Source organism: Gossypium hirsutum, chromosome A06 (genome assembly GCF_007990345.1).
Source record: "Gossypium hirsutum isolate 1008001.06 chromosome A06, Gossypium_hirsutum_v2.1, whole genome shotgun sequence".
Lineage (NCBI taxonomy): Eukaryota > Viridiplantae > Streptophyta > Magnoliopsida > Malvales > Malvaceae > Gossypium > Gossypium hirsutum.
This window is the reverse complement of record NC_053429.1, coordinates 126,051,671-126,074,573: the sequence shown is the minus strand read 5'-3', so window position 1 is coordinate 126,074,573 and position 22,903 is coordinate 126,051,671. Positions and strand designations below refer to the sequence as shown.

The following is a 22,903-nucleotide window of genomic DNA, read 5'->3' as shown; positions in this document are numbered from 1 at the left end:
TTTAACAACAACAAAACAAAACATATAAATTTCGATTAACCGACTAAATTAACTAAAATATTTCAATTTGGTTAATGGCTAAAGGATAAAATTTTATTAATTTAATTAATAATTGTTCGATTTCATTAACCGATCAATTAATCGTATGACGAACTTTTCTAAATTTTTTTCATATATTTGGAGAGCTATATCAATGAAGAGTCAGATATAAAGTTGTCGTTATGAATATATGATATTCGAAACTGAGATTTCAAAATTGACCAATATTGACGAAACCTAAATCGACTAAACCAACAACACCCAAATCACCAGCAACCCCACCTCCTCCATGAAATGAGGCTCAACCAAAGGGTGCAGATGCCAATGATAGCCCGAACGTAAGCTCTAATCGTAGCCCTGACCACAGTGAAAATTCTACAGTAGGTAATCATAAAGTACCAATGGAAATTGATAAAACCGAAGGCTAATTCACGTAATGCAGAAATTACTGGTCTGGCGATTTGGTTTATTGATTTGTGCAACCAAAATATAATGTCTTAAAGCAATATGTTTTAAAAGAGCCTCAGACCAACTCTTGGCGTAAGGCTGACAAAGGGCTGTCTTTGCTGCCATTTTGGGCAGTTTGGTTTGGTTCTCCTCTCAATGAAATAGCATCATCCTCAGGATTCACGAAACTTCTACATTGCTATGGTCAATACCATCTGGATTATATAAAAATAACTCATCTTTCGGGGATCTAATCCCTATACTATAGGTGTTATTAAAAGAATTTTTTCTCTCTACCGTTCGATTCACAGTGTCTATCCTAGTAATATTTTTCTAACTAGTGAATCAAAGTCTCAACCTTCTATCAAGCCTAGAGAACACTTCTTCCAATGGTCTTTATCATTAAGCATTGTTCAAAATCGACAAAATGACATGATTGAAGGAGCTGCCATTGATCAAAACTCAAATGGACTCCAACTGCTGTCCATTTGAAACTTCAAGTTTGCTTGCATCAATAGAAAGTTCTACTTCCCCTCCTCTTTTATAGTTCAATTTTTTTTTCATGAAACAATTTCGAACATCATAAATTCAGGAACTAAATTCTACTCATCCACTATACTGATTGTCGAATTATTGCTTGAAACTTGTTAGTCAAACTTTAAAAATAAACCTAACAGTTAAGTGAATTAAATAAAAACTTTCAAGTAGTTCAATGACTTAAATGGAAATTTTTGAATAATTTAATGATCATTTTGTAATCTTTTAAAGTTGAGTGACAAAAATGTAAACTTAATAATAGTTTAGTGACTTGGGTGTATTTAACCCCCTAAACCCCCCCCCCCCCCCCACAAATGTAAACCAATAAAATAGCCCAAGGGCCGCCACACCATGCGTTTCCAATCCAACCCACCGCACTTTGGCCCTTTTTCAAGTGACCAACTGACAGCTGAAGGCGCTTTTCCTCTTTGTTTCCCTTTCAATTTCCGCTCCTTCATGTGTTCATCGATTTATATTATTCTTTTACATTTGCCTTTGTTTATCTTCACCATACCATTGAAGTTCAATCATACTTAAAACTGGTATTTTTTTAAATTTATTTTTCCATAGCCATATTTCTTGATTTCCCCATATTTTCTTTATTTTTCTGCATTTCAGAGAAGACGGTATTATAGGATGAAACATAAATTGTTACTTTGTGGAAATTAGGGTTTTAATTTTCATTATGTTGCTTATTATATGCATTAATGTTTATATACTTAAGGCATTTTGTTTTTTGTTTTTTTTTCCTGTTTTAGTTATTTCACCTGCTGCGACTTGATATGCATTGTTAGCTGTATAATGAAAACTATAATGCTGCCGGCGTTTGCTTTGAGGCGATGTATATCGACTTCGGCTTGCCTCTGCCAAAGAATCAAGCAAACAGGTTACCTTCCCTTAAGCCTTTTCTGTTGATTAATTCGTTTTTTTAATGTGTTAAATTGGTGGGAAGTTTAGGGTTTCATATAATGAAATGTATGAAAGCTAATTTGCTAATTGGTGATTTTGCTGACAGATAATGAGATAGTGCAGATGTTCCAGTTGCCTGCTCCAGAGAATGAAATGCGGGACTGGGCTTTTAACCGGAATTTTCCGAAGAAGAATCCTTATGCTCGAACATTGGACAAGAGGTTTATAAGAATTTTAAAAATATTTAAGTGGGGGCCTGATGCAGAGAAGACATTGGAAGTGCTAAAGCTGAAGGTGGATCATCAGTTGGTTCGAGAGGTTTTGATGATAGATGTAGAGATTAATGTCAAGATCCAGTTCTTCAAGTGGGCTGGGAAAAGAAGGAATTTTGAACATGATTCTACAACATACTTGGCTTTGATTCATTGTTTAGATGAAGCGGGACTTGTTGGTGAAATGTGGAAAACTATCCAAGACATGGTCCGGAGTACGTGTGTTGTTGGTCCTGCTGAATTATCCGAAATTATGAGAATATTAGGCAAGGCTAAAATGGTGAACAAGGCTCTCTCCATCTTTTATCAGATTAAAAGCCGCAAGTGCAAGCCAACGGCTAGTACTTATAATGCTATAATCTTGATGTTGATGCAAGAAGGACACCGTGAAAAAGTTCATGAACTCTATAATGAGATGTGTAATGAGGGTAACTGTTTACTGGACACAATAACATACACTGCACTTATGTCCACTTTCAGTAAGTTAGGTCGTCATGATTCTGCCATTAGATTGTTTGAGGAAATGAAGGAGAATGGGTTGCAACCTACGCCAAAGATTTATACAACCTTGATTGAAATCTATTTTAAGCTAGGTAGGACTGAGTCAGCTTTAGGTCTATTCCAAGAGATGACAGGGAACGGCTGTAGCCCAACGGTTTTTACTTACACAGAGTTGATAAAGGGGCTTGGAAAAGCCGGAAGGGTTGAAGATGCCTATGGCATATTCATGAACATGTTAAAAGGTGGTAAGCCTGATGTTGTGCTTATTAACAATATGATTAACATTTTGGGCAAAGCAGGTCGATTGGAAGATGCTCTTAAGCTTTTCAATGAAATGAAGTCTTGGCGATGTGTACCTAATGTTGTAACATATAACACTATAATTAAAGCTTTATTTGACAACAAAGCCCCAATTTCCGAGGCATCATCGTTGTTTGATAAGATGAAGGCCGATGGTGTTTTTCCCAGTTCATTTACTTATTCAATTCTTATTGATGGTTTCTGCAAGGCAAACAGAGTTGAGAAAGCTTTATTATTCCTTGAAGAGATGGATGAAAAAGGCTTTCCTCCTTGTCCGGCTGCATATTGTAGCCTGATCAATAGTCTAGGGAAGGCAAAACGATATGAAGCAGCAAGTGAGCTATTTCAGGAATTGAAAGAGAATTGTGGACATTCAAGTGCTCGGGTTTATGCTGTGATGATAAAACTTTTTGGGAAGTGTGGCCATCTGAGTAAGGCTGTTGATCTATTCAATGAGATGAAGAAACTGGGATGCAACCCTGATGTTTATACTTACAATGCGCTGATGTCAGGGATGATAAGAGCAGGCATGATAGATGAAGCTCATTCCTTGCTGAGAACTATGGAAGAAAATGGTTGCACCCCAGACTTGAATTCTCACAATATCATTCTAAATGGCTTAGCTAGGACAGGTGGCCCAAAGCGGGCAATTGAAATGCTTACAAAGATGAAGAACTTAAAGATTAAACCAGACGCGGTATCTTACAATACGGTTCTTGGTTGTCTCAGCCGAGCTGGTATGTTTGAAGAGGCTTCCAAGTTAATGAAAGAGATGAAAGCAAGTGGGTTTGAATACGATCTCATCACCTACTCATCAATACTTGAGGCAGTTGGCAAGGTTGATGAAGATAATAATCTTACTGCTTTCTGATGGAGTCCTTATCATTAGGTCTTTCGTACTTCTCCCCTACCTTTTTTGGGTTTTCTTTTTTGCTTTCTTAGTAGACTGTTTATTGGACCTTTTTGAAAACATGCTAATTAAAGAATGCTATTTGAAGCATTGATATATGATATTCTTATTACCCATATTTTTCGATAGCTTATATGGTTTAGATGATCATTTTGATGTTAACTCGGCTGCCTCTCGCTTATTTGATAATTCCATCCTTGGTTTACTGCATACGTAGATCATTTTGTCCTAAACTGACTTGGTTAAGTGTAGAATTGTCAAGCTTAAGTTTTGGGGATATCACTGGAAACTACGGAAGAAGCTGGCATCTGGATAACCAAGGGATGTTGAATCCGTTATATGTACAGATAGAAGACTAATGGAGTAGGCACACTCTTCAAACTAACTGTAGTTCTCAAATGAAGTAAACACTTAACAAGTTTGCCAAAATATCTCAAATATAAATTATTACAAGCTGACATTTGCTTTAGTAGCTGACCTAAGAACATATTATTAACTGAAGATTTGCCTGACAAGGATATAACGGGTGCTGTTCCGTACCTGCACAAACTGTTGATGCTTTTATAGGTTATTTTAGATCAACTACTTGATATTTTGACATTTTGGTGTGCTCTTGATAACATGTGGTAATTGTCGACACAGAATCATCCATTTGTTGGTGATGAAGGTTCATTCCACTTTACTGCATAGCTGTCTTCCGGGTTAATGCTTGTAGCGAGGTTTAGTTTTATAATTCTTATGGGAAAACGTTTTCTGAGCCTTTTCAGTTTTGGTTCATGGATTTTTATACTTGTTTCTTTTTCTTTTGCAGGTTGAGGGTCCCTAGAAATTGAAGAAAACAAAATTCCAGTAGCAGAGTTACCTTCATACATGCAAAGATGATGTAGAGTCGAAAGCAATATGGACAAAACCAACACTTGATGTTGAGCCCTATGGTAATATGCTGTCAGCTAATTTCCTGAAACACCAACACTTTTTTTTATCCCCATGTATAGTGTTCTTTAAACTACTTATTGCTTTGTGCCTTCAGCTATTAAGTGGCAAAAAGTATGATTCCTTTACGTTTCCGGGCAAGGAAGAGTTTACTACTGAGCTTCTGAACGTTCTCTCAATCCTCTTGGAGATAGAACTGGTCTAAATCCAAGTACAAACTGAAATGGCATCTGCCATGATACTTCTAGTAACATAATATATCGGCTGACAAGCAAAAAAGAATGGCCTTTTTGCTCTTTTCTATGTCTCTATTCCCAGGTCTCACGCCATCATCGGTCTTGCCCCATTGTCGGAAAATGAACTCGCAGGTCATAAATGGGTATGTATGGAAGTTGAAGTTTTGGCAGGCAGCAGGAGAAGAGCAGCAGGTTCAACTTCCAGCATACCAAATCAAGTTCTTTTGTTGCTTAAGGTTGGAGCCCTTGATGATTACAATATCACAGAGAACAATAGTATTAAAGAAGATCAAAGGAAATTAAAAAAATGATTTCATGTACTCCTTTTGGTAATTTTATCATTTGATTACTGAAAGTTGATGTTTCAAAAGGTGGATATTATGTTTTGATTATTTCTTTTTATTAGGCATTATGCATGCTAATAAAGAGCTAGAGCTTAAAACTACATGATGTTGCACCAAGTATAAATTGATATTATCCAGTCTTATGTACTACTAAACGAAACAGCTTATTAGTCCTGGGCGAACCGGTTTAGTTCGGTTCATTTTCGTCATAGGGTTGCACTCTATAATGGATTATAGTTTAGAACAATAAATCAAATCATGTACATATTTACCCACTCAATCAACACCTGACTGAAGGTTTCTGCTTTTTTTTTGTTACATGTAAAAAAACCAAAAAGGCAAGTTCCTGGAAATGGTTTGTAGCAAAAAACTGAAAAACCGGCTATATGCAGTCCGATAAGCCAGATCACTGCATCACTTCTTTAAGTTCACACTTCACCTGCAAAAATGATGCTAATAATAGCAAAGTCCATGATTTCAAGCTCAATCCATGGAGGCCGCGATTGGTAGAGGTAAAAGAGGGCCTTAGGGTTATGCAAATGATAATGGGAGTAATGATCTTTCTAAGTTTGGTAAAAATTTCTACTCAATCGATGCAGCATATTCAGTGTTATTGTTGGAGATCGGCAAAAGGCTCCAATATATTATACAACAACATTCAGCAGTCGACATTGAATCAGCAATAAGAAATAAAACTGTATTTTGCATACATTACCCGCTTGCCTTCTCATTCTCGTCATCGTCAGCCTGCTGCTGTATTTTTGCAATTTCGGCCTGCGCTCGTTCCATGATGTGTTGCTTCTGCATTTCTAACTCCCTGTGAAAATCCATTCTCATCTTCTCTAACTCCAACATCTGCTGCCTTTTACTATCCTCAATCTTTTCGTATGTATCGCTGAACTTTTGGATCAAATCAGCAAGCAATCTGAAAGAACAACCCTCGTCATATTGCCTCCCAAATTTTCTTTTTTTTGGTGGGAGTCCATCTGAGACATCCTCTTCACTGTCAGCAGAATCTGAATCTGCTGGACTATCCCTCATTTCATCTAAACCATTTGCACGGTTCAAATAAACTCTGGGGTTCATGAATACATACTCACCTGAGTCCAAACCACAAGAGAGCCCACCCTGCTGCGGAGGAGTAGACATTAACATATCCATCTTCTTGAAATAAACCCATTTGCTAGAAGTACCACCAGTCTCTGCCAGCATAGCTTTCTCCTTCTTATACTTCTTCTTCAACGTATCTAATCGATTACGACACTGGGTGTCGGTCCTTTCAATCTTTGAAACCTCCGAAACCTTCTCTGCAACTTCTTGCCATTCCTCAGACCGAAGACTCTTTCTCCCACGTCGAAGAAAAAGGTCACCCCATGCATCTAGCAAAACAAATGTCTCACGCTCAGTCCAATCCGTAAGAGAATTTCTCCCACCGAATGAGGGCTTTGGCACTGAAGGAGCTGAAACTGCTGGTGCTGGAACTCGAGGAGCAAACTCATAACTCGACAACAAACTCTTCAATTTCCTCTTCTTGGGGTGCCTCTCCATGTCAACATCATCGTTCTTTCCATCATAACCTTTCTGTTTATCACCGTTTTCATCGTAATCATCCTCATCCCCATCTTCCTCATCATCAAGCTCGTCATTGTCATCATCATCAACATCATCCATATCTTTTCCTACATACCGAACACCATTATTTCGGTTCCGATTTTCCTCCTCTTCCAAATCTTCATCATTTTCTTCTTCCTCCTCTTCTTCATCATCAACAACATATTGATTCCCCGTTGGTCTCACATACGGATTATTTCTTACAGAAAGCTTTTGATGATTTGAAGAACCGTAACCTGGCTGGTGACCAACATCATATGGATTTGAAGGGTGTCTAGCATTATCCTCAACGTTATCCATTAAAACCAAAAATTCAGCTCCAAAATAAGAAATACCTCAAAAAGTATCCTTAAAATTCCAAGCCAAGCTCAAAAATAGAATTTTAAATAAACAAATTTACAAAAAAAATGCTTCCACTACACCTTAATAGCTCCAATCTCAGAATTTCCTCTTCTCCATCTAATCAAACTTCAATAATAAAAAAAGAATCAATTATTGATTCATTTATAAAAAAAAATGGAAGAAACGTAGAATCAAGCTAAGTCCTTTATTATTCAATCAAACAACAAAAACCCATTAAGAAAAACTCAAGAACTAAACTTTTTAAACCCTAAATCAGGGAATTCTCAATCTTTCAACACCCAAACATCAAACCAGTCTACGTTCATTCCCCAGCTAAAAATAAAATGAAAAACCACTCAATTTCAAGTTTTTTTTTGGGTGATCAGTGATTTTATCCTTTCCCGGAAATCAAATTCCAATTAATATCATCATCCTTAAAATCAATAAAATCCCTAATCCTTAATCAATCAGAGCCCAATTTCGAAAACAACAAAAACCCATCAAAACTTACCAGCAAAATAGAAGCTCAGAATTCTCTTCAACATCAAATGCCTGTTGGTGTTCTAAGAATCCTCTACCACAACATTGTGAAGTTCCAATTTTTGTTTTATTGAAAGAAAATTAAACACGGAATGAGGAAGCAATTGTGACGGTGGAGAAAGTAAAAATGATTATATAAAATTATATTTATAAAAGGGTTAAAGTACCTGGGAGGTCCCTGGTATTATAGTGACTAGATCAAATTAGTCCACTAATTATTAAATGGATCAACTTTATCGTTATACTACTAAAAAGCATCAAATAAGTCCAAAATATAATCGAGTTAACATTTATTCTATAAAAAGTATCTTGAACATCAATTCAAACAAAATAATTCATTTAATAACTTTAAAAATATTAACTATGTTAAATAAAAAATGATATTTTTTTAAAATAAAAAATGTTAATTTTATTATAATTTGGTATTATTTGATTATTTTTAATTGTACATAGACTAAATTAATCCATTTAATAGTAAAGAGAGTAATTTAATCAGGTCCTAAAAGGACCTCTTAAATACATTGACCTTTATAAAAGATCTATCTAATCATTTAAGTCCTTTTTTTCTTAACTAAATTGGTGTTTGATTCACGTATATAAATTTAGAGAGAACCTATATATATGAGATAATATTTGAATATAGATTTTTAAAGTTCTTATACCTTAATTTTTTTTCATTAAGTCAATATCTCATTGATAATTATTGCGTATATGAAAAAAACAATTTGATTTGCTCCTTGTCCCAAAACAATCTCCCAACCGGTGCTACAATAGAGTTACAAACTATTTTATAAAAGGAGAGTAAGGTAAGAATAGAAATCAAGACAATATTTATTAACGCAGTTTAGGTTCACTAATCCTACTTTGTAGAGTTACTAAGGAAATGATTTTTTTTTCATATCCAAATAAAACAAGTAGCTTGGTTTCCAAGTTAAAAGATTAAGATAAGGCTTGAAACGAGGATTGCTGACCATTTCTCCTTCAGTCCTTTGAAAGCCAATCAGTAGCTTTGTAGAACAATTAAAGACATAACTTGAGGATCATTTGTTGATTGAGAAATATACCATGGAGAACCAAGTAAAAAAACGTCAACATAGACTACACATAGGTTATCTTAAATAGATGTCCTAATCGCCTGTCCAATAAGATGTTTGAAGAAGGAATGGAACAAAATGTTCGAACAAACAAAGTAATTCGAGTGTTTTAGATAGTTAAGATCTCAACAGTCTCCTCATTTAACATTTTAGCAAAACTCATCAGCAAATAAATAATATAGATTAATATAGTTCCCCTTTCAACATTCATTTCAATAGCATCAACAACTCATTTGTTACCAGTATCTCCCCCTTTTTCGGCATAAATGCCAAAGAGCCTCCTAATCACCAAGTTAACTTCAAAACAACATGGCTTCCTCTAAGAAAATGCATTATCAAGCATCATGCTCAAATCTTGAAGAATTCATAAAGCATGATCAATCAACCAACAAAATTTCAAGTTTGAAACAAAGTCAAACAATGCAGCATCAAGAGTAAAAAAACAAGCTAAACCAGCAACATAAGCAACAAAACAAGCAAGACACACCCTTATCTCCCCCTTTATTAAAGCTCCGCTTGTTCGTTTGCCCCAAAAATTTTAAAACGAACAAAGTGCTACATCTTCAACAATAGGGACTGTAAATCATGGAATAAGTACCTTTTCCACAAAATCTAGATGAAGTTTATCTATCGCTCTATAGATCTTCAATTTGTTCTCCATGAGATGCAATGCCATGCTTCACTTGAACATCAATAATTTGTTGACCTTTATATGTGGCTGATCTTTTCTCACCCAAATTTGCCTCTATGGCATTCTACCCAGTGCACTTTTTATTCGAACAAGTTTTGCAAAAAACCTAAGCTTCTTTCAATCTCGCATTTAGGGGTGTGCATTTTGTCGATTTGATCGATTCGTTTTTTATACAAAAATTGAATAAACTAAACCGAATTAGAGAGCAAAATCGAATAAATTGAACTGAAAATTTTCGATTCGATTCAATTATTCGGTTTTTGATTTTTTATTATCATTTGAAATCCAATAATATTATTGGAACTAATTGAATTGAGGTGTATTCTCAAATCTCAAAGTGAAGCAAATATAATAGGTGAATTACAAGCTAGCATTGTCACTCTTCCATTTCATATTCAAAGCAAATCCTTAAGCACTTGGGCAAAAAACTAGTTAATTATTGTTTGTACATTTTTTTGGTCATGAATCGAGTTTAGAGGTACTCTTGGAAGTAGGTGAAATGGGCTCAGATACTCTTTAAGTTCCTGCAAGATAAAAAGTGTGTTAGAGGCTGTCGAAGCTTGTACTTCAAGACTTTCTCTAATGCTTACGTGTTTGGTACTGAAGAAAGGTAAGTGAAATAAGCTTAGTAAAGAAGATGAATCATGAAGGAGAAAGGAGAGATCTCTCCCTTGAAGGTCCTAAGGGAGTATTGGAATCATATTCTTCTCTTCTTATTTCAAAGGGAGTTTGAGATTTTTTTGTTTGTTTGTTTGTAATTGGTATACTCTTAAAGGATTTTTGTTGAATCCAGTAAAGGATATAATATTACAATATTCACTCAATATGGCATTATTATAAACCAATATTCCATTGAATATAAAACTAAATTTAGAATTTTAACTTCACCCTTAAAAATATATATATTCATATAATCATATGTAACATTGATATCAACTTGGGGCACACTCACTTTTCCATTTGACATTCACAACGAATAATTTAAATTAGTTTAACATAAAAATTAGAAATTATTTCAATATGTTTATTTCAAATTCGTTTTAAATTCGAGAAACACATTAAAATAATTTAACCAATTCAACTTTAAAATAACTTAAACCAATAATTTGAATCCATACAAAGTCAAATCCTATGCTCAACCTTTAAATATACATAAAACAATAACCTTTCATTTATGATTATGGGATTTTTATTTACTTAATTTTAGGATCTTTGAATTAATTGTGTTTCCATGTTTTACGAAAATCCCGATTTCTAAATTTATAAATTCAGATATATAAATTATAAAGAAGGGAAAATCATAAAAATGAAAAATGAAAAATTAAATGAGTAGAGAAGAAGAAGAAAATGGTGTCCGTCATTACAAACTGTGGAAGCAGAGTTGTTCTAGTACTTGCTATAATGACGACTAAGTTAGCAACCAGCATTGAAGCAGTAAAATTCAAATGCATTCTGAAATGTAATTTTTGGAAATGTGCACTTGTATTGGGAGATGAAAAACTACCCTGTGTGTTTAGTTGCTATGATCGATGTGGTCACAAAGTACCACCCAAACCTCCACAACTCTGACTTCGCCGGTATGGTCAATAAAATATTAAAAAAAAAACTAGTCTTATAAAATTAAAATTATTAAATTAATACCTCAATAAAAGTTTTAATCTTAATAAATTATTTTTTATTATATATATATATACATGTCACTCAAGTTTGAGCAATTGGAAAAATTTTGTGACAATTTTAAAATAACTCTAGAATTTATTTTTATATTGATATTAATATTTTTATAAGAAAAAATATTTAATATAGCTTTTAGGTTTAGGTTTAAGAAAAAGTTAGACATTCATACCATTAATAAATTTTTTTAAGTTTGTTTGTGAAATTAAAAAAAATTGAAGGAATTTACTGTTATTGTATCAAAGACTAATCTTTTTGTAATTAAATTTATGTAAGAATATATTTTTATTATTCAAAATAAATTCGAGCTTGGTCTTAGAACTATCCATGAGCTGGATTAGGCCAACATATCTCGGTTCCTTAAAAATTTTCATAGTTGAGTTTAAATCAAATTTGGGTCGAAAACTCTTTTTACTCTTCAAATTAGAATAAAATATTAAAAAGTATTATAATATTTATTTAAATTTATAATTAAGTCAATTAAAAAATTTTCTGATTATTCTATTTTAGTTCGATCAGTGAATAGGTCTACCTGATTTGCTTGACAAGTAATTAATAATTTATTTATCCAAATAAATAAATATAGTTATAATAATCTCTATCATTTTTGTCTTGACTTGAATAAAATAATGATTAAAATTCTTAATAGATTCTTGTTCGACACGGGTTCGAACAGTGTTACTCTTATCTCCTATTTTTAATATTGAAAAATCGATATATATTGTCATTTTAATTTTCTTTGATATTCCTAAATGAATAGATGACAAAATCTTATATGGTTAATTTGTTTCGGAAAAATGCAGATAAAATGGGAGGTTGTTGAATTAAGTCTACAAGAACAGCAACATATCTGTAGTATATAATATATAGTTTTAAATTTTACTAGTATTATAATGTTGTGTTACATACACTTATAGTTAAAATAAATTATTTTCTTGTCTTTGGAGAATTTTGTTTTTCAACCTCTCCATCAAACTTTTGTTGTAAATAAATGTATATCTATCTAAATAATATGAGTCTCTTATATTTTATCAATCAAATGAATGATAAATAGGCAATTATGTTATCACTTTTAAAGGAATTCTTTTAGTTTCTTTTTTAATTTTATAATTTTTATTTAAATATGTTTTAGAAAACAAAAATAAAAAATTAATATAAAATGTTGTACGAATTTCATATATTAAATTGTTATTCTCTAAATTTACTCTTCAAATTATTAGTATTTAAATTAGTCACGTAAGAATAACAAAATATCCAAATGTGAAAATCTTTCTCTCTCTCTCTCTCTCTTCAAGTAGACATATTAATAGGTATAAATTGCGAACATTAATCAATGGTTTATTTGATTTCTCATTATAAGAATCTCTTCAGATGATATTTTCATCTCTGAAATATTTATTAAGCCTTATCTTAAACTCCTATATTTGATCGACACAATTTTCTTATCTTTCGTGACTCTTAATCAAATTTCATCTTATCTTTGTGAAATATAAAACTTTCGATCCCTGCTTATATGAGTCATGCCTAAATGCTTTTTAGGCATACAAAATTATTAATCTAAATGTAAAATAACATTGTTAAAAATTGCCAATTAATACAATGTTGTGGATTGGTTGTGGTTACCTATTCTATTATAAGTCTAGCAACAATCTCCCCATAAATTTAATGTTAGGGGTGAGTAAAATTCGATTCGATTCGAAAAGAAATTTGAATTTCGAGTTAATAGAATCGAGTTCGAGTCAAGTTGAATTTTGCAATTCAAATAACTCGAATAATTCGAATGATTCAAATAATATATTTGTGTAAATACCCTTTTAGTCTCTGTCAACTTTGAAAATAAGTAAATTGGTCTCTCTCTCAACAAAAATTACAAAAAAAAATCAAAATAATTTTCAAAATTTAAAATATTTATAAAAATTTCAAAATTTATATTTAAAAAATATATAAAAATAATTCTAAAACATATGTAAAAAAAAGGTTAAAATTTCAAAAATTTCCTAAAATAATAATTTTGGGAACTAATTAATTATTCAAATTTATTATACTCAAGTATCTTATTTTTTTTTTGAATTTTTTTTCAAATTTATGTTCTCTAATATAGAATTAGTTATATTGTAATAATATGTTTATTTGACATGTTTAATTTTTTAATTTAACTCGAGCAATTTCACTCGATTCGAGTCTACTCAAATTTCATTCCACTTGTTTCGATTCGAATAAAATTCAGATTGAGTTAGAATGATAAAATAGGACTTATGCACTCGATTCGGTTGAACGCTCATCCCTACAATGCGAAAACAATTTTTCTTTTTAGCAATTTTGACAAAATAATCGAAAAAAAAAACTATCTTGAAAAAGGATCAATAATAAAACAATTAAATCTCCTTCATAGCAAAAATTTTAAACAAAAATAAAATAACTCCAAAAGTTTTCCTCCCTAAAATAAACAGCAAATCATGTACAACTTACTCCACATCTTTGTGTTGGTCCAACAAAGGGGCAAAATATCATTAACGTGGCTTCCAATTGAGAATTTAATATTGTACTTCTGCCGATGGGGTAGAGGCTTTAAATTAGGTACGCAAAAAATTGGTTAAACCAATTAAATCGATCTAATTAAATTAAATAAATAATTTTTTATTTTTATTAATTCAATTTTCAATTAATTCAAATTATTTGACTCGATTTAAATAATTAAATCGATTTGATTTTAATTTTGAGGATCCAAATTGAAGTAACTGGATAAATTAATTTTATTTTTTTAATTAATAAATGGTTTTATACTCAATCCAATATCATTTTACTTAATCCAATTCATAATATAAACTAAGTTCAACCTAATTATAAAGAGATAGATCTCAAAATTATAAATAAACTTTGATTTAATGTGTATTGTATACATAAACTTTAACTTGATGCAATTATATACGTGAAACTCCAATTGTGATTCCGTATATTTCAAACTTTAATTTTGATTTAATCATACACATTCATAGAAATAAAAATTCATCAATTTATTTTTATAGTAGATAAATATAATTATTTATGTAATATAAAATAATATTATACGAATAATTGTGTTAATAAAGAATTGAATCAAATTAAAATTCCATGTATGAAATTACATAAAATCAAAGTTCATATATAAAATTGCACATTAAACTATAGTCCATATATAGTGTTGGTATTTATCCCATTTATAACCATAGTTCAAATTTCGGACTAACCTAAACTTGAACAAGTATAAATTATGTTAATATCATGCTAAAGTCCAATCCGGTCACATATATCAATCACCATAAAAATTTTGGTTAAAAATCAATGTACCAATATCTACTTTGCATTCGGTACCTATTTTTATGTAGAAGCACAACTAATACTTTTCCAACAGTTGCCTCATGAGCATGGGGCAAAATAGTAATTTTAAAAAATTATTAAAGTTTATAAAATTCATAAGAGTAGTAATTTGGACGGAATTCATAATTAAACCTTTAATAAATAATAAATAGAGCAGAGTAAGAACCATCAAATATCCAACTTTAGATGGAAATGTTCCAACAAAATTCAAGACAGTCATGTTTACACATAACATAGTATAAAAGAACAATAGCAATCAAAATAATTTTTGTATGACCATGAGAGGTTAGCCTCAAGAAACAATCTTTTTTAGTATATAGCATTCCAAGTTTCTTTTTTGATGATAGCCTAACTATATATTTGTATCTCTTGCATGGGGGACTCGTGACAACTCGGCTTGATTCGACTCAAACTTAAATGCAAGAACCAGTAGAACAAAGTAAAACATTGAAGACATTACCGGTCATTCGTCCATTGACGATTGTCTTGCCTGCACTGTTAATGCGAGTCTTGTGCTAATGGTGAACCACTGCTGCTCTCACCAATTTCAGTTTTACATAGGGGACAAGATGCATTGATTTTTAACCATTTATCTACACACTCCACATGGAAGACATGGAGGCATGGCAGCTCCCTCAGCTCGTCGTTGTCTGCAAATTTAGCCAAGCAAATACAACAAACCTGGCAACATATTGAGTTAGTAAGCTGTATTAGTATTATCCCGGAGCGGCAAAAATCATTAACGATACCACAAGTCAAGTGGAGCAAACTGATAGCTCAATTCAGCAAATACATAATATTGAATTACTTTGTACAGGGGTGTAAATGAGAAATCTATATTCACAAACAACTCAAAGTCAGCTTCATTATTTTTGAGTCAAGCTTGAGCTAAAGTAGCTTAAATTATCGAGTGAGATAGAATCAAGTATCTAATACTTGAATCAAATAGTTCACAAGCTTAATCAGGGGGCTTTTATTTTTCAATATATATATATTATTTTTATTAAGTATTGCAAAATCTCAATTTGAACTTGAACTTGAACTTTGAGTTCGAATACAAATTGTGTAGTTAGAAGTGGATCATAAAATTCAAGCTTATTTTCTACTAGGTATACTAGCTTTATCGAGCCCAATCGGACAAGTTCAGACTATTTGATTTTTATTCGAACAAGCTCAAGCTTTAGAAGTAGAACACAATTAGTCGAATTGAGCTAGAAGCCCTGAATTTTAATTCAAGGTCAAACTGAGCTTCGTACATCTTGAGCTTGAGTGCTTGACTTAGCTTGATTATACCCTTAATGCCATACATAGTTAAATTTATACAATTTCACCCAGTTTGATCCTAGTAGCAAGTACCCAGGTGCAAGTAAAGTTAACGTGAAGAGAGATCAATAAACTGTCAGTAAATTGCAAGTATCGAACTTACTGCATCTTCCCCGGATATAACACGTTCCTTTGCCGTCCCTGCAGCCAGGACACCACCTTCACTAGTTGAAATTTCCTGATCGTTTACATTTCCGGTTTTCTTGGATTTAAATTTGAATGTTGGCAATGCATTTATAATTTCCCTGGTGGCTCCTCTAGTTGGTGAAAAATCCTCTTGGATACCAAGGATGGAAATTATGCAGGGCAAGCAGCAACAAATCGTTGCACATAGTATGAATGGCATGGCATATCCAATACAGCTAAAAGTAAGGAACACTATACATAACCTGCAATGGAACCAATAAACAGTTTATAAACCTTAACGAAATTGCAAGTCTTGGGTCAAAAACAGAGAGCAATAGATATCTTTAGTCCGCATTGTACCTGTACAATTTAGGAGCATCAGATGGAGATGAGTGACCTCCAAATATCCAGACATTGCCAACGACAAACCACACTGCGAAAAAACAATCTAGGGCCATCTTGAAATGGTCTACTAATCCATTGAGCCTGCATATTAGAAGCCAATTCTTCACTCGGTGACATCTAACTGATAATATAGAGAATATATAGAAACTTTTGAGATACATGTTCACCATCTGAGCATGAATCTATAACAATTGAAGAACACAGATGGGCCTGTTGTCACTAAAATAGATGATAAAAGACCACTAATATCTCAATTTTGTATTTATCTGTGTAGATCAACAAGATTTACTAGGCTCCGTTTGCTTACTCCAGCTAATTTTCAATAATCATCCAAAACATATCCTTGGTTTATCACACAAGAAATGACACTTAGGAGGATTTCTAAACAAAAACTTAGTGAACTTTGCAGGAGATCTAAAATAATGGGCAGAATATATACCAATTTCCATTACCACTACCACTATTGTAACAAAAGCCAATACTTCCTCCGGCACCATTCATAACCAACACTTAAAAACAAAGATGTTAATGGTAACACCATTGAATTTTGCAGTATTGGCATAAACATACAACTGAATCATCATCATCTTCTTCACCCTGTTCCCACACTATCACTGCAGCATAAGCACCGTCATTTCATTCAGATACCACCAACATCATAAAAGTCTTGCAAATCAATTCCCACTAAGCGAGAACATAGATAAAGACGACTGTGTTACTTGGACTCAAGTGTGAGTGTTGAATAAGAGCATGTGTCCTACAAGGGTATGGTTAGAATTTTCTAAGTTTTTCCACATATTTGAAGGATCATTGGAAGTCATATTCCCACCATTCATGTATCGGATACAGGTTTTGGATATGGATACTTCATGAGAAATAAAGAGTTGAAGCAACATAGTAACAAAGAGTTCAAAAGAAATCAACCAAAAATTATGGAGGAGCCGTAACAATTTTTCTTTTCATGCTCTTAGAAAGATTTATTTAATATGTACTAATAATTACTCTATTAATCATTGATGACATGTTCAAGGAAGTTCATGATGCAAAGTATTTCCCAATCTACTATTTCCATCTTTATGGTATAAAAAAAAAAGAGCAATATGGAGTTTTATTAACCCAAAAGTAGACATAAAGCGGCAACTGAATAACAAATGCAAGCGCACCTTGTACTTAAGGTTCCTGCAATCCTAGTGTTCCTTGTTGCGGATTCAATGATGCGATTATTATCCTCATCTGAAGCTTGAGTAACTGCAATAGCTGTATAGGGTGTAGTCTCACTGGGATTGCCATGAGAAGAACCTTGTTGTGAGTGTGTCAAATCTTGGTTGTTACCCACGTTGCGGTTAAGAAAACGCCAATAAAGAATAGGAAGTGTAGCAATACAACCAGTTGCATAACCAACAATCCATGCAAACAATGGAGCTTGAGGCTTTTCGTTTCTTGACAATGCCAGCACCACAATAGATGCTATAATCTGACTCACAGTGACAACTAACTCAACAGAAATCCATAATCCAGAATTTAAAGGGCTCCTACGACGTTGACCATACCCATCACTTCTCCTCAAGAATGACGAACTCCTAGAGTGCAATCTATTTGAGAAAGGATTCGGATTAGTAGCAGCTTGTGTGCTGCCTGAAGGTCTATCTTCAGTCTCTGTTAAGTTCACTCCAGAAGGTCGCTCATCCCGAGACGAGCTTGATGAAGTATCATCGCCATGCCTTGTGATGTTAATAATGTGGTCTCGATCACTATGGCTTTCAACTCGTTCCATTAACAAAGGGAAAAGGTCAGTTTGCTGATTGCATTCTTCTAGAGAAGAACTGTCCATCTAAGTCCGTCGACCAAATTAGAAAGTACGAAAGCATAGGTCACTTGTTGACTTTCTGGATATATACTGTTTTCCTCCCCCAAACTTACAAAATCTGTGCCAAGTAGGCTAAATCACCTAGCACTGCCTGTATTCCCACTTTACGTAAAAGCTGCCACGAAGTCGAGCATAGAATAAATTATCAAACTAATCATATAATATAACTCATATCTTAAAATTCTGGAGTGAATATAAGCATGTATGCATGTAGTGATAACATGGAACTGATAAGCAAAATTGAGCAACTGATCAGGTCACCAAAATGATGCACCAATAACAAAGCAACTACAGGCAACAGCATAAAAAGAATTGCATTTACACCAACCCCTAAGGAATATTGTGCTCTTAAAGTAAGGTTTCGGTCTCGAGTCTAGAGAATAGAGAAAATTGGCGCCAAAAAGAGCTTTTTACGTTCAAGGTCCGATCCGACTTGACTTCGAAAATGGTAAAATACAAGAAGGTCTGAAGAGAATATCTGACATTTTCCACCAAATTCATAAAAAAAACCCCCATAAATGAAAACCCGAACAAAAAGTTCAAAATTTCAAAAGGTCATATTGAAGTAAAGCAATCATCAGATTCCCAGTCATAATTTTCATAACCCAAAGCAATATATTCACAATGAGATGACTTCAACTCAAAAACAAATAAAAGTTCAAATATTTTAAATAGTTAAGCTATTCTTTTAAGGAAACTGAAATTAACCCAGTAATTAACTAGAAGAAAGATTTGGATAAATTAATAGTAAGTAAAGACCTAAATGATTAAAAAAAAGAATTATTGGAAAAGATCGGAACATACCTGAGATTTTGAATAATCTGATCGTATATGAAAAAAAGAAAAAGCCTCAATCAAATAACTGATAATGCTCTTGAAAACCCACTTCTTTTTTCTGGACTTTTATTTAATTTTCTCGAGAAAATATAGCGTCAGCTGTTCTGCTCCATTGTTTACTCAAAACAAAGAGCTCTTTTGAAAAGAAAAATAAATAAATTATTATATGTTTTGGGCTTTTGTTCGGTAAGAATGACGAACGGGGAGAAACAAAAATTTAGAAATTTCGAGAACCGTTTGATTAAGAGTTACCATCATGAATCTAACGGTTCACGTTTAACCTTGTGTTTTTTCTATAGTATTTTGATTTTGTAAAAAATTGCGGTTATTTTTTAGTATTTTGATTTTTAAAAATTATCAAAAGTAATCAAACTCAATTTTATCTAAATCATCTATTTTTTAAAATTTTATTTATATACTCAATAAGTTGTTTTTTTAATAATTTATATATAAAATAAATATTCAAAAAAATTAATAAAATCAAGGTAAAATATTTAGTATACGAAATTAGTAATATTAGGGGTTGATAAATATTCTATAATTTATAAAAGAAATAAAAAAAACAGATATTTAGAAAATGTTAAAATGTGCCGGAACTCTATGTACTTTTTAAAATTTGAGAATTTAGTCTTGTACTTTTATTTCATGAAATTTAGTCTATCTAGTTTTTAGATTTAAAAATTTATATCTAATTGTTAATACTATTAAATATTTTTTCATAAATTCAAGTTAATTACAAAGTAATTTTTTTAATTATACGACTATCAAGTGAGCTTTTTTTTATTATTTCAAAAATGTCGTAACAACAAATTTAACAAAAAGAATTTAGTAATGTTAACAATTGGACTTGAATTTTAAAATCTAAAAAATAAAATAACTAAATTCCATGAAATAAAAGTAAAAAAAAACTAAATTTTTTATTTTGAAAAATACAAAAACTTTTGGCACATGTCAATTTTTTAAAAATACTTGTGAAATAATTATGTCCCTTTTTTTCATTGTGGAAATCTTCTTTTATTTATTTTGTGGAGTAATGTTTATTAAAGAAATTTTAATAGCATTTTTCGTAAAAAATAGTTGTTGAAATATTAAAAAAACAATATTTGAATTTAAATTTAATTATTTAATAAATTAATTTTAAGAATAAAATAAATTTTAATAAGAAATTAAAAAAATTATAGTCGAAATTGGAAAAAAAATATAATTTCAAATTGCATTGCTTTGCAATGTGAATTTGTCTTTAAGCTTTTAGCTCTTTTTGTCCCCAACTTATTCTTTACTTTACCCTTTACCTACCTTTTCCTTTTTCTTTTTAATTAATTAAAGATATGTACCAATTCTTAAGGGTGAATGTACTTGATAGGTCCCTTTATTATAGGGACCTAATTAAATTAGTCCTTTTATTATTCAATGAATCAATTTAATTTTATGTTGTACTAAAAAGAATTAAATAATGCCAAATTAAAATGGAGTTAACATTTACTATTTAACATAATTAATATTTTAAAATTTTTTTATGATTTTGTAGATGAATTTTATTTAGGAATTGAACTATAATTACAAAATAATTTTCAATATATTTTTATATGATAAATGTTAACTTTGTTACAATTTGAATTTATAATTAAAAAATAATTTAAAGGATTAATTTAATCCGATTCCTATAATACAAAGATCTCCCACTTAATTTAACCAATTCTTAAGATATTTTTTTTGGTGAAAAATAGAACAAAGATACATCAAATCAAGTGCTAATAAGCGCTAAAGGCTTTGTCTTGTTGAAGAACCAGAGACACAACATCAGGAGGCACTTCAAAAATTTGCAAGCTTGACTACCACGTTAGGCTGAACTTCGCTAGTTGATCCGCTATTAAATTGCATTCCCTGAGTACATATTTAACATCACACTGTCCTTTAGAATTTACAAGTCGTTGAATCCTTCTAAGTAAGATAATACCTAAGTCTATCGACTCTTTTATGGACAAAGCTTTAACTACTTTTAAGTTATCTGTTTGAATTATGACTTTTTTTATATATTTTATTTAACAAAACGAAAATCTATTCAAAATACTTCAAAGTTCTACTTTAAAATGTTAACATCTACCCAGATAATAATTAAATTCCAAAATTCACGGTAAAAAAATTATGTTTAATTAACTAAATAATGAATTACCATTATAAAAACACATTAAAAAAAATCAAATTTCTTGCTTTACGATGCAATGTAATCCAATCATTGAATTGAAGCAACATGACTAGGTATTGAAAAAAGAAACATGCATAGATATGTGAGCCAATAGCACTAAGATAAGATTTCTATGACAAGGCCCATTTTTATATTAATCCATTAAAGTATTATTTTTAACACATTAATCGTTATTATATTATACTTGTAAGTGTAAAATTCATTTATTAAGTTATAAAAAAAATTATAAAGGGTGATATGGTAGTATTATATTAGAATATCAAAATGATAAATTTTTCGAACTTTAAAAATAATATTGTTAAAAAAGATAACTATAAACTTTAAATATAGACCATAAAACAAATACGAAGAATACCAAAAAAAAAATGATAGAATATTGTAATTAAAAAATTATAAATTCATGAAAACGAGATAAAGAGGCAACTACTTTAATGAAAATCACCAACTTGAGAAAGAAGTTTTGTTTTCTATTTTTAAATCTTTTTAGGGGTAAATTATATAGTAGATCATTTTGTGCTCTTAAAAATTCTGTTATTCCATTAATAGATTATGGAGGTGACAAATTAGTTTATTAAGTGATTTACATATGATTTTTCTTTTTTTACTTTTAACTAAAGTTAAGGATCTCTTTACAATTAGTTTAAAACTTTTTTTTTTTGTTTATTTACAACATGAATCTTTCAATAATAGTATTATCAACATTTGAATCTTCTTTTAAAAGAGAGAATTCAACAATGATAACGACAAACCATGACTCCATCTTTTTTTATGAGCCCATCTATCAGCATAATATCACTGGCCACCCTACTGCCACTGACTACCACAATCTTAGAATCGTTTTCAGCCCAGATGAACTGACAATGGACTAATCTCTTTGGGAACACAAAAATATAATCGGCTTGAAGTCTTTGTGTAAAGAGCTTGTTAGTAGTGTCACAAATCCGACTTCAATTATGCAATAGGTGAGAAACAAAAGCTCGGCTGCAGGAGTATCAGTATGAGGAGGGTTAGCCAAAACAGCAAGGTACTGCAAAACAGCATAAGAAACGCTTTTCCATTAAGGGCAGGGAAATCAGCAATGGTTGCTTTTAGTTACAGTGAAATTTGTTGGTGGATCAGAGGTAATGAGTGGCCTCTTGCAAGTATAGGTGAAAAAAGTTTCCATCCAGTTGAGAATTATTTGACTCCCATTGGAACTACAACTGCTAGGAAGAATTGTTGCTTGACAGACAATCAATGCCATGGCTGAAAAAAACATGGAAACAAACAATGCTGCTATGCCTTTAGCAAAGAATTCCATACGTGTATATATATATACGGAACAGTTCCTTGGTATTGTCAACTAGATCTCATCACTATCGAGGCCACCCAACCGTCCACCATAAGATCACTCTCCGCCCAT

General features: G+C 31.7%; 3 protein-coding genes and 1 long non-coding RNA gene across 7 annotated transcripts; 2 read left to right on the top strand and 2 right to left on the bottom strand.

Annotated features, from left to right (window-relative positions):
• The first annotated feature begins 1,381 nt into the window (after positions 1-1,381).
• On the top strand, positions 1,382-5,529 carry LOC107937345 (pentatricopeptide repeat-containing protein At3g16010). Of its 4 annotated transcripts, XR_005928962.1 has the most exons (6): positions 1,382-1,565; positions 1,782-1,909; positions 2,039-3,894; positions 4,558-4,634; positions 4,727-4,850; positions 4,946-5,529. XR_005928962.1 is itself a non-coding variant. In XM_041116281.1 (4 exons), the coding sequence occupies exons 2-3, from the start codon at positions 1,825-1,827 to the stop codon at positions 3,874-3,876; spliced, it is 1,923 nt and encodes a 640-aa protein (XP_040972215.1). In that variant the 5' UTR covers positions 1,382-1,565; positions 1,782-1,824; the 3' UTR covers positions 3,877-3,894; positions 4,727-5,529. The 4 variants fall into 4 exon arrangements, 1 of the variants encoding a protein (XP_040972215.1); XR_005928961.1 differs by lacking the exon at positions 4,558-4,634; XR_005928960.1 differs by having other exon boundaries at positions 2,039-4,634; positions 4,727-5,529.
• Positions 5,530-5,986: 457 nt separating this feature from the next.
• LOC107937346 (trihelix transcription factor ASIL1) lies at positions 5,987-8,049 on the bottom strand. The gene is made up of 2 exons (XM_016870211.2): positions 7,893-8,049; positions 5,987-7,507 (listed from the first exon to the last, which is right to left on the bottom strand). Exon 2 carries the CDS (start codon positions 7,337-7,339, stop codon positions 6,140-6,142), a length of 1,200 nt encoding a protein of 399 aa, XP_016725700.1. The 5' UTR covers positions 7,340-7,507; positions 7,893-8,049; the 3' UTR covers positions 5,987-6,139.
• Positions 8,050-11,019: 2,970 nt separating this feature from the next.
• Positions 11,020-12,415, top strand: LOC121230817 (uncharacterized). Its single transcript, XR_005928959.1, has 2 exons — positions 11,020-11,283; positions 12,184-12,415. It is a non-coding gene; the product is annotated as an uncharacterized lncRNA (long non-coding RNA).
• A 2,481-nt stretch (positions 12,416-14,896) lies between these two features.
• Positions 14,897-19,478, bottom strand: LOC107937349 (E3 ubiquitin-protein ligase At1g63170). The gene is made up of 5 exons (XM_016870217.2): positions 19,263-19,478; positions 17,755-18,573; positions 16,547-16,672; positions 16,164-16,449; positions 14,897-15,418 (listed from the first exon to the last, which is right to left on the bottom strand). The coding sequence occupies exons 2-5, from the start codon at positions 18,420-18,422 to the stop codon at positions 15,236-15,238; spliced, it is 1,263 nt and encodes a 420-aa protein (XP_016725706.2). The 5' UTR covers positions 18,423-18,573; positions 19,263-19,478; the 3' UTR covers positions 14,897-15,235.
• Between the last annotated feature and the right edge of the window lie 3,425 nt (positions 19,479-22,903).

Bases quoted from the DNA above. Each gene is read 5' to 3' on its own strand.
- LOC107937345 (XM_041116281.1), top strand. From the start codon at position 1,825: ATGAAAACTATAATGCTGCCGGCGTTTGCTTTGAGGCGATGTATATCG. The intron at 1,910-2,038 runs GTTACCTTCCCT...TTTTGCTGACAG, and splicing joins CCAAAGAATCAAGCAAACAG to ATAATGAGATAGTGCAGATG.
- LOC107937346 (XM_016870211.2), bottom strand. From the start codon at position 7,339: ATGGATAACGTTGAGGATAATGCTAGACACCCTTCAAATCCATATGAT.
- LOC107937349 (XM_016870217.2), bottom strand. From the start codon at position 18,422: ATGGACAGTTCTTCTCTAGAAGAATGCAATCAGCAAACTGACCTTTTC. The intron at 16,673-17,754 runs GTGCGCTTGCAT...TCTAATATGCAG, and splicing joins GCAGGAACCTTAAGTACAAG to GCTCAATGGATTAGTAGACC. The intron at 15,419-16,163 runs GTAAGTTCGATA...ATATGTTGCCAG, and splicing joins TTATATCCGGGGAAGATGCA to GTTTGTTGTATTTGCTTGGC.